The sequence below is a fragment of the Cervus canadensis genome, chromosome 29, assembly GCF_019320065.1.
Source record: "Cervus canadensis isolate Bull #8, Minnesota chromosome 29, ASM1932006v1, whole genome shotgun sequence".
In the NCBI taxonomy this organism is placed as follows: Eukaryota; Metazoa; Chordata; class Mammalia; order Artiodactyla; family Cervidae; genus Cervus; species Cervus canadensis.
Genome location: NC_057414.1, coordinates 18,495,451 through 18,507,655, shown reverse-complemented (window position 1 = coordinate 18,507,655; position 12,205 = coordinate 18,495,451). Strand labels below are relative to the sequence as shown.

The following is a 12,205-nucleotide window of genomic DNA, read 5'->3' as shown; positions in this document are numbered from 1 at the left end:
ATGAATGGCATCTCATTTATTTAACAACACTTTTTAGCCCATTGGAAGGAGAGTTGTCTGATAAGGGAAAGGGGGTTTAATGACAGAAGAAGCAGGTTCTGTTTCCAAGAGAGATGTCTATTTTAAAAGAAGACCAAAAAAGATATCTAGAGAAATACTATTGAGAGCAGTGTTTTCCACAATAAACTTGTATCTCTAAGAGCAATTAGAGGACTCAAGAGCTAGAAATGTATGTCATCTTCTAAAATAACAGTTAGTTAGCTGAGTCGCTCGGTCGTGTCCGACTCTTGGTGACCCCATGAATCACAGCACCCCAGGCCTCCCTGTCCATCACCAATTCCCAGAGTTTATTCAAATTCATGTCCATCGAGTCGGTGATGCCATCCAGCCATCTCATCCTCTGTCATCCCCTTCTCCTCCTGCCCCCAATCCCTCCCAGCATCAGGGTCTTTTCCAATGAGTCAACCCTTTGCATGAGGTGGCCAAAGTATTGGAGTTTCAGCTTCAGCATCAGTCCTTCTAGTGAACACCCAGGACTGATCTCCTTTAGGATGGACTGGTTGGATAAAAATTGTGATTTCAAAACTCTGAGACTTCTTGGAGTGCTGTCATAATCTTCAAGAAGATAGTCTTTATTTTTTGCAAGACAAATTGAACTTCATTGAAATAATAAGAGCTAATATTTATTGAGTGCTTATTATGTGACAGTCACTGTTATAAATGTTTTGTTTATGTCATCTCACTTAATACAACCACTCCATTGGTCATAATAGTTATCTAGTTTTATGAGAGGAAAAACAGAGGCATCAAAAACCACAGAGCATATAAAAAAGTGAGATTTAAATACAGTTGTTTTTAGACAGACAGAACTGAGTTGTTCTGTCTGAACAACTGAGTTGTTCTAAAAATTCAGTCACTGTGCCATATTATATTCATACTCTTAGAAAAGTGATCTTGTAGGTATGTGATGAGGTCAACCTGTTCAGAGAATATCTAATTAATACCCTCAGTAAATTGAAACATATTAAAACTATCTTTTTACCTGTCATCAGAAAAAGTCACCAACTCCTACCCCTTCTTAATAGTCCTGAAGCTGCAAGAAATCTGAGAGATGACCTAGATATTCTTCATTATTTCACATATGTCGACATTGAGTGTCTAGTGACACTGATTATTACAGCTAGTATGTTGCTAAGCTAAGAATGAAATTCTCATGAAGCACTCATACATTTTCTAATGAATTAGAGCCAAGGTCAGTACGCCATCCTGTTCCTGAGATAACCTTGACGAGGAAATCTTTGAGCACTTATAAAACTTTTGTTATGCCTTTAACCAATTTGGAGTTCAAGTTGGCGAAGCTGAAGCTTATCTGGGGTCCCTACCATCACTTGACTGAGGGTGGTTTAAATGTTTACAGAATGATCCTGCCACTCATGTCTACTCAATTCTAAATCATTCTGTAAAAATGTAAATCTTAATTAAAGTAGCAATTAGTTTACATACAGATTAAATCATAGCATTATATTTAAACAAGGGAATTGCTTGAATTAGTTGTTTGGTTTTCAACTATCTTTCTTGCTGCCTGCATTATGTTTTAGTGTAATTTTAAAGAGAATATCTAAGTCTTTTTTTTTGACCAAATGTGCTTCAGCTGTCCAAGTTCTGCATTTATATTATATAAAAATGGCTGACTCCCTTTGGCTTTTTTATCCATTATAGATTTGAAACTATTTTATAGACAATTTTATTTTCATCCATTTTGAAATTCTACTTTTTTCCTTTTATGTGGCTTAGAATAAATAGACCTTATATGTTTCTTATTTTATGCAGTTCCTATGCAGCTGAGCTTTATTAAATGGGAGGATATTTTCTCTTCTTTATTGATCTCTTCACTCCTTATTTTAAGACAAAAATCATCTTTAAATTTTAAAGAGTCATCAATCGTAATTTAGCAGCATTCTTGGGGCAGTGGGAACCAAAAATGATAAATGAAAAGTGCCTAATATTGTAGACCACATCCTGATTTCAGAAGCATTAAAAAGTGAAAAAATTGTGCATCCCACAAATTGGTGAAATACATGTTCATGGTTTATATCAGTCCAGTAACCCATCCCTCTCCTGAGACGTGCTCAATAAGAGACTATTAGGGAATTTGTAAAATAGTATAACATCTGCAGATACTTTAGAAGCAAAGTATTTGTCACATATTACTTAGAAACTCTGTTGCTTTTCTTTATATGGGATATAATGTTTTGAGTTCCAACTGTATTTGAAAGAACATGTCCATTTTTTTTCAGGCATTTAAAAAACATTTCAATTGAAACAAATGTGGCTCACAAGCATTCTTATATAATGGTTTGTGCAGTTTTAGAAACTTCTAAAAATGAGATGCTACCTGCCATGAGACACAGAACTCTCTGGTTTTATTTTGAATACCACTGCAGGTGTTTTTACTTTTGGTTTATACTTAATTGCACGTTGAAGACATTAACACATGTTTTCAGCTGCCTGGCAGCAGTGGTATATTTTATTTAAATCCAGAAAATAATGTGATAAGCATATTTACATAATTTATTATGTTTGACAAACCTAAGTGTTCCCCGATTTTGACTTTCACCATGAAAATTCATTGAGACCTCATCAACCTACCTTGTAATTAAGTACACTGATTTACAGCCTCTTTTTCAATTGTCACAATAATTCTATTCCTGTCTTATAATTATAGAGCCCTCCTCCTACTTGGTTCTTGCCTACTTTCTGAGCCTCACTCCCCAGGTTTTCTCTATCCTACGTGAAATAAATTCATGCTTTGCTTGATTGAACCATTACTGGTTTCTGTTCTTTGCAAACAAAAATTCAAATTTCATTTGAAAGTACTATGTAAAGTGTAAATGCATAGTAATTTTAGAATTTTTACATTTCCATATAGCAAAATGAATAGATTGGCTAGATTTATGTATGTTGAATGTATGTTGGATTTGAGCTAGCACATGCATGTATGCTTAGTCACTTCAGTCATATCTGACTGTTTGCAACCATATAGATTATAGCGCCCCCCAGGCTCCTCTGTCCATGGCATTCTCCAAGCAAGAATACTGAAGTAGGTTGCCATGCCCTCCTCCAGGAGATTTTCTTGACTCAGGGATCGAACCCAGGTCTCTTATGTCTCCTGCTTTGGCAGGTGGGTCCTAGCACCACCAGGGAAGCCCAAGCTACCATGCAAGCTGCAGTGAAAATGTGATGCTTTATGTCTGAGGCAAAATTCAAAACTAGATTAACAGATCTGCCTATTATATTTTCTTATTATCAGATTTGAGTTTGAGTTTTACCATATAGATAAGAGGAGATATTAAGTGACATTTTAGGTAGGTTCTCAAGAAACTAGGTTCCCAAGAAGGTTGGGACATTTGTTTTAAGCCACCCCAGATTTGTGCAGGGTCCAGTTGGCAGACTTTCTTTTAGTAGGTAGTAAGCAGGGTCTGTATTTCATTTAGTGAAGCCAAAATAGATGGATATGTTCTCTGGCCACATCGTGATCCAAGCATAAGCATTAGATATAAGCTTGGATGTTTGGGTTTGGTGTGGGGGAGGCTGCTACTCTGAATCCTAAGATATTGACAAAATTACAGTTATGTAGAGAGAGTGGACAAAAAGATTTAAGCACAACATTAAGAGAACAGAGAAGCTGAAGCTAGAAGCATACAGCTGAAGAGCCCAGGATTATATATACTAGCTTTAGATAAGTGTGAAGGAGAGTAGGGGGCCATCAACATCACCAGAATTCAGTTCTCTCTCTCCATACTCATGTGTTCTTTTTTCTATGTTATATTCAGTCTCAGATGAGTTTTGGTGTAGTGATGACCCTCAGTATATTTTCCTAAGTAATTCTTGAAAATAAACTTTTATATTTGAGTCTCATCAGCAACTTTTATGTTACTTTACCAAATGTGGATCAAGCCTCTGATTGGCTGAGTTTGAATCTTATCCTTTTCCTTGATAGAGTGCATAAAGTTAGTATCACATAGCCACATAGGATTAGCATGGAAAAATGTTTCTCCCAAGAAAAATCAGGATGTGGTTATTAGAAAAAGGATAGTATAAGCTTGATAGGCAGGGAAAACAAGCACCTAAACATTTTATGATTCTCTTAATCTACTTTTTCTTATGTCCCAGCAAATCATACTCATAGTTGGATCCTAGAATTAGGGGTATAATTACATGTGTAAGTTGTTATTTTAGGCCTTCTGAAAGCATCATCCAATTTGATAAGGATGAGATCCATCATTTAGAGGGTGGATAAAAATGCTACATGTCTGATTACAAAATTGTTAAGAGTGTGTTCTTAATGCCTGAATGATTTGTTGTTGTCCAGTTGCTCATTCATGTCCACCTCTTTGAGATCCCATGGACTGCAGCATGCCAGGCTCCTTTGTCCTCCAATACCTCCCAGAGTTTGCTCAAATTCATGTCCATTGAGTCAGTGATGCTTTCTAAGCATCTCATCCTCTGCTGCCCACTTCTCTTTTTGCCTTCCATCTTTCCCAGCATCAGGGTTTCTTCCAGTGAGTCGGCTCTTCACATCAGGTGGCCAAAGTATTGGAGCTTCAGCATCAGTCCTTTCAGTGAATATACAGGACTGATCTCCTTTAGGATGGACTAGTTTGATCTCCTTGCTGTCCAAGGGACTCTCAGGATTCTTCTCCAGCACCACAATTCAAAAGCACCAATTCTTTGGTGCTCAGCATTCTTTATGGTTCAGCTCTCACATTGCACATGACTACTGGAAGTAGCAAGTCTTAATTCTTTCCGAGATTAAAGAGGTGTGGTCACTAGCATCGAATAAAGAGGTTAAGTCAGTGAATTTTCTGGGAGTCAGTGTTCCCTCTCCAGTGCTCTGTGCTGTCTGTGTTTCTGAAAAATATGTCACTTAAGAAAAATCTCAGTATGGGTCTTGCAAGTCTTACTTTCATCCCACAATTGGCCCCATTATGGGTGATTATAACTGATTATCCTCAGTTATGGATTTATTTCAAAATAGTGAAATAGTCTAGTTCTTAAGCTCTGGAAATGATATTTATCTTAATGGAAACATATTGTTTGCATGGTTGCCAAGAATTATCAACTACCAGAGCAGACTGTGGATACACAGCATAATCATTGCTCATTTTGGAGATGGCCACAGGATATCCATGTGGGACAGTCTTCCTTGTGCTAATATAGTTGGATTGTCCAAGTCTGTCACACACATTTGAAAAGAAATATTCGCCACTTTATCACTTTAGAATTTAACATAATGAACAAATGAAAAAAAATCAAATAAAGGAAAAAGAAAAAAGGGGGTAAAATCTTTAAGTGAAGATGAAAATTTTAAATAGTATGGTAGTAGAAATATATTATTAGCTTTATTATCCTTTCTAATTACTCATGTATGGATATTAACACATAAGGCCTTAGATGTCCTTCACTCAGCGTGTCTCTAATTTATTTATTTATTTAATATTCCTGTTTTTAGATATTTTAACTTATTTTGAAATAATTGTTTCCAGTTTTGTTGAAAATTAATTCACACATATCACTGTATAAGTTCAAGGAGTACATCATGATGGCTTACTTTATGTATATTGTGAAATGATTATCAGAGTAGGTTCAGCAAGCATCCGTCTTTTCATATAGATACAGTAAAAAGAAAAGAAAGATCAAAGGGAAAACATATTTTCCTTGTGACCAGCCCTCTTAGGATTTTCTCTCTTGACGTTTTTTCTGTGTGTCATCCATCAGAGTTAGCTGCAGGTATCCTGCTGCACTTTACATTCCTAGTACATATAATATTTACCTTATAATTTCAGATTTCTGCCTTTTGATCATCCTTTTCTACTTCCTCCTCCTTCTCCCCTCCACTTCTGGTAACCATAAGTTTGCTCTCTTTTTCTGCAAGGTTGGTTAGTTTCTCTATCTGACTTACCTCATTTCAGATTTTGTCCATGTTTTCACAAATGATAAGCATTTCTTCTTTTTAATCACACACACACACACACACACACACATATACACACATACACTCACACATATATCACAACTTCTCTGGCCATTCATCCATTAGGGGGCACTTAGGTTGGTTCCATGTCCAGAATTATAAATAATTCTGTTGTGAACATGGGGGTACAGATACTTTTCCAAGTTAGTTTTTTCTTTGGTGGAAGCAGAATTGTTGGATCATATGGTAGTTCTGTTTTTAATTTTTTGAGGATCCTCTGTACTGTTTTTCATAGCAGCTGTAGCAATTTACAGTCTCACCAGCAGTGCAAAGATTCCCTTTTCTTTGCATTTATGCCAGCATTTGTTATCTCTTGTCTTTTTGATGATGGCCATTCCAACAAGCATGAGGTAATACTTTATTGTTTCAATCTGCTTTTCCCTAATGACTAGTGATGTTGAGGATAATCTCACATACCTGTTGGCCTTTTGTATATCTTCTTGGAGAAGTGTCCATTTATGTCCTTTGTCCAGTTTTTTAAATTAGGTTATTTGGCTGTTTGCTGTTGCATTGTACAAGTTCTTTACATAGTTTGAATATTAACTCCTTACTTGCACCATTTTTTTTTTTGCCATTTCATAGGTTTTATTTTTACTTTGTTGATGGTTTCTTTTGCTGTACAAAAGTTATTTAGTTTGATGCAGTCCCACTTGTTGTTGTCGCTTGTGCTAAAGCAGGTTAGAAATATCAGGTCCAAAAAGACATTACAAACATTGAGTAGCAAATTAATATAGAATGTTCTCATGTACCTTTCCCCAAAACCTCTATTATAACAACCTACAGTGCCACTATAATTATTGAACCAGAAAATTAACATTGAATTTTACCAGTGTTTCCACTAAAGACCTCTAGCCTTAGAGTGATGAAAATCTAAGTGAACAACAAATCTCTAGAGATACTGAAGATATATACCTTATATTTAAAAACTGAGAGAAATCAAAAAGAAAAATAGACAATTTAATAAAAAGAATTTAAGATCCCCTGTGTCAAAAATGTCATAAACAGACATGTACAGTAGGAAAACAAGGGTAATTTTTAACCTACAAACTGAGCAATACTGTGTAGTTAAAATATAAGTATGTGTCTCTTTACTGTAATTTATGAGCTTTTAGATACAGGAATACTATACATTAAAGACTTTTTAAACCCTTAATCTTATGTTTTGCTGTATGATGAGTACAAATATTTGCAAAAAAAAAATCCATTACTAAATGAATCAAGATAATTCCTCATTTGTATAAAAAATTCCACGGTATTTAAATTCTAAATAAGTTTTTTAGAGTTTCAACTCATACCCGAAGAGGAAAAGTTAGACAAAGGAGTCTTTCCAACTGAGGGAGCTATAACCACTCTCTGCATGACAGGCAAATAAAATGGGAAATGATGTTCATAATCAGGTGGGGATTGTGTGTGAAGAAGTCTTAAATTTGATGTATTGATTCATTCAGTTATTCATTCACACTACATAAATTTAGTTCAGTTTGCTTATGATGCTCATCTAATTGACTCTCTTTAGAGTAGTTACGTATGAGATGTGCTTTCCATCACATTGTTTGCTACTGTAGAGACAGTATAAGGTCTAAATCCTGTGAGTTTTTACAGAGTTTTCTGCTCTCTTTTATCCTTCCTGTCTAAAAGAAGAGTAGGTACTCAGTTACAGGACAAAGGCACAAAAGCCCGAGTGTCCCGAGGGAGATGTAATTGACTCACTGTGAGGGTTTAGGTTCCGATGGTTCACGCTGCGCCTGCATTTCTGAAGCAACAAGCATTTGTCTATGAATCTAGGTCAAGTCCAGCAGATAGAGCGCTCTTATGAGGCCTGGAAGAAGACATGGTTTCTGAGCATCAAAATGCCCTTTGAGTGCGATGCACAGGTGTCAGAAACATGAGGACTCTAAAACCATAGTGTTGAAAGGAAATTCAGACCCTAGTGCATCCGTGACTGTATTAAACTAGATTCCAAGGTGATGTGTAACCAGATGATGGTAGAAATAAATGCTTGCTCTTTAGAGGGTGCTTTCAGAAACTAGTATCAATTACAAATTTGAAACCAAAATTATTTTAGAAAACAGCATACATAAATACAATAAACAGATTTAAATGTAAGACCAAAGAAAGTTCCATATGTTCTAATAACTGTGTTAATGCCAATACATCAAATCCATCGATTTTTGTTGAATAAAAGAACAATCTCTTATAGTACAGATTCTACTCAATTTATGCAAACAGCTACATCTCGTATCATGAAGGACTTACCTGTGAACAAAACAGAAGCACTGCTGATATAATTTAAAGAAACTGTTAATATTTTATAACTTCTTAGCAATAAAACTATGTTTCTTTCCTCAGAATAAAAGCTTGAAACACAAACTCTTGTTTGGAAACAAGCTATGTGGCCTACGTGCAGAAGAGGTGAGTAAGTTTTCCTTTCTTATAGCTTTAACTGAATAGAAACAGTATTAGTGCCAGATATTTTTTTTTAACCCAGACATCTTGTGACTCTATTCCCTTAAAACATAACTGCAAACATTGGAATAAGAAAATAAAAACACATTTTAAACTTTTAGGTATTTTGGGTGTTTTAACATTTCATCACCAAATAGAAAAAATGTTAAGCCACTTAAGTGTTACTTTCCTAAGTGATATTCTGGATTCCTTCCTTAACTGGATTATTAAGAGTTCCTTACTAGCAAACACCTGGAAGTCCATGAAGTTTTCACTTTTGGTACCCTCTATGTGGTGATAAAGAATCCTCCTGCCAGTGCAGGAGAGGCGGGTTCAATCCCTGGATCTGAAAGATCCCCTGGAGAAGGGAATGACAGCCCACTCGAGTGTTCTTGCGTGGGGAATGCCATGGACAGAGGAACCTGGCAGCCTGCAGTCCGTGGGGTCACAAAGAGCTGGACATGACTTAGCGACTAAACAACACCAGCCCTGTGATGTCTGTGCCTGTTGGAGTGACACTAGAGCGGCAAAATGAGGATTCCAGGACTGAACATAAAACGAAAGAAACGAATAAATCCACTGGTTCTATTTGATGGACAAAATACTGTCTCATACAATATTGCCCCCTAAGTGGGGGAAAACGTCATTCTGTTTAATCCAGGTTTAGTTAAAATCCATTTTTTCTTTTCCTGATCTTCCAAATGAATCTGTAATGTTGTAGAAATATAGCTCACAGTCAGTAGTCCTTAGTGACAGTAAAGAAAGTAGAAATAGTGCCATAGTAAGTGATACTTCGAGGAGAGGGGACTGCACTCAATGTGTTAAGTTGGAGCCTCAAAGGGGCATACAAAAAGACTAGTTGTGCAAAAAATAATAATAATGGAAAAGCCTGTGAATGATAAGGCCCAGGCATGTTAGTCTTCAGTGAAAACCAGATGCTTGTGAAAGGAAGGGGGAAGGAGGGAGGTTTAGGTAGAACAAAAACAGTCTAACACAAGTTTATCCCTTTCCCCATAGCAGATTAGAAGCAAGGCACAGAGCCGGTGAACAACTTCCACCATCTCCTAAATATGGAGCCACCTCTTATTCCAAAAGCTGTTTCCTGATATTGTCACCTTCTAGCAGAAGGAACAGGAAATATTACCTGGTGACTCACAAGTATTGCTCTTTAGGAGTCTATCTAGAAATAATGGCACATATGTCCTTGTATCCTATTTGCCAGAACTAGGTCACAAGCCTAGCTGACTTGTAGGAACCTGGAAGAGGCCATTAGGTTGGTGTTCGTGTGCTCATGCAGAAGTCTAGCATGCAATATCCATTTAAATGTCTTTACAATATTATATATGAAATGAATAGAGCTGTTAAATACATTGAAATTGAAAGGTTGATGCCCCATAATGAAAAATCAAACTGAATGGCATATAGATATGAGCCTGTGTATTGTATTTTCTCCATTGTATTTTTCTATTTGGATATCAGTAGACTCTCATATTGTTTATATTTGCTAAGTTTCTAGATATATGGCATACATAGTGTGCAGTTTCTGAATATTACCTTTAAGAGGGTAAGCAAGTGGAGCTGTTTTGAATAAGGACCATATGAATTGAAGCTATATTCTGTGATAATTTACATGTTCCCAGAGTTCACACAATACCAATGTACGTGAAAAAGAGGTGGCCCTAGGAGAAGGTGTGTGTGGTGTTTAGAAACAAACAGAATGAAAAAACAACAATGACGACCTAGGTCTACCTATAGTTTTTAGCCCCTTAGTTCAAGAAAGACTCATATATTTTCTTCATCTTAGCTTCTTAGAGGACATATTATTTCTGCATTCTTATTTATGAATTCCTAGAGGTTTCATTTTCTTAATTCAACAAATCAATGCAGTTGGCTCCTGAAGGAAATGTCTGTGAAAAATTGTTTCTAATATTTGAACCTTTCAAGGGTGTGCCATTTACAGCATTTTCAAGATTCTACTCTAACTGATGATGCTTCCACCGTTAGATGATTTAGTAATTATAACACCATCATAATGCAGTCCCCCATTTTGCCAACTAAAATAATTTGCATGGTTGGAAACATTCTGAATATAAAAGTAAACTGAATAACAGTTGCAGTTTGATAACTGAAAGACTCATAAACATTCAGTGAATGCTTAGAAAAGTACAATATTTCAAAAAGATAAGTGGGATGTACTTATTAAAGATGACTTTCATATCAGCACTGTTTACTAGGATATAGTAATTCCATGAGGATCATGTAATTTACTAGGTACTATGGCCAGCCACTTTTATTTTTTGGTTTTTAAATAGGCTTTATTTTTTAGAGATATTTTAGGTTCATAGCAGAATTGAGCAGAAAGTTCAGAGTTCTCATATACTCCTGCCCCCACACATAACTTCCACCATTATCAACATCCTCCACCAGAATGGTAAATCTTTATAATCAATGAAACTACACTGATGCATGATTATCATCCACAGTCCCTAGTTTAGTTTAGGGTTCATTCTTGGTGGTATACATTCTATAGATTTTGACAAATATATGACATATATCCACCCTTACAGTATCATGTAGAATAGTTTCACTGACTTAATCTGTGGTTTAAGGGTTTAAGAAGCCCTTCAGGTAATTCTTGTGTACATTAAGATTTGAAAACCATTTCATTACAGAATTTTTAAAGCTAAGTTGAAAAAAATAGTCAAGAAATTAAGACTGTATTAAATCCTGCATCTAAACCGAAGGTATACTTGATTTATCCTATGCTTTTATTTTATTGAAGGATAATTGATTTTTATTAGTTTCAGGTATATAACATAGGCATTCAGAGTTTTATATTTTATTTAATAATGGCTATATTTGCTTGTGCTATACAATATATCTTTGATACTTAATTTACTTCATACATGATAGCTTTTATATCCTAATCCTATATATCTGCCTTGCCCCTCCCCATCACCTGTTTCCTGTTGGTAACAGCTAGTTTGTCCTCTATACCTGTGAGTCTGTTTTTTTTTAATTTAGATTTATTTATGTTTTTTTTTGGTTCCACATATAAGAGGTAACATAGAGTATTTGTCTTTCTCTCTTTGACTTTAATTGTATATATTTATACCAGCATCCTTTTTATCCATTCATCTTTGATGGACACTTCCATATCTTGGCTATTGAAGCAATGCTGCTATGAACATTTAGGAAGATGTATCTTTTTGAATTCGTGTTCTTAGTCATTTGAGTAACTCCCATAGTGTTTTCTGTAGTGGTTGCACCAACTTAAAGCACCAGCAACAGTATACTTGGGTCCTTTTTTCTCCACATCCTTAAGAACATTTGTTATTTGTAGACTTTTTGATGATAGCCATTCTGACAGATGTGAGGTTTATCTGTTTATGGTTTTGATTTGCATGGTCTTGATAATTAGCAATGTTAAGCATCATTTCATGTCTTACAGTTTCACGGATGGTTTCTTTTGCTGTGCAAAACTTCTTAAGTTTAATTAGGTCCCATTTGTTTATTTTTGCTTTTGTTTCTTCTCTTTTGGTGACAGATCCAAAAAACAATGCAATGATTTATGTCCTGCATATTTTCCTCCAAAAGTTTTATAGTATTTGATCTTACATTTAGGTCCTTAATTCTTCTTGGTTTAGTTTTGTATATGGTGTTACAGAATGTTCAATTTAATATTTCACATGTAGCTGTTTTGGGCAGCTATATAAAATTGAATTT

At 35.5% G+C, this 12,205-nt stretch overlaps 1 protein-coding gene across 3 annotated transcripts in view; it reads left to right on the top strand.

Annotated features, from left to right (window-relative positions):
• The window catches only part of LUZP2 (leucine zipper protein 2), a 476,467-nt gene that overhangs the window by 343,638 nt on the left and 120,624 nt on the right, over positions 1 to 12,205 (top strand). For all 3 annotated transcript variants that reach the window (XM_043452431.1, XM_043452430.1, XM_043452432.1), the window contains exon 6: positions 8,384 to 8,446. In XM_043452431.1, the coding sequence (XP_043308366.1) occupies positions 8,384 to 8,446 (63 nt within the window). The remainder of the gene's footprint in view (positions 1 to 8,383; positions 8,447 to 12,205) is intronic.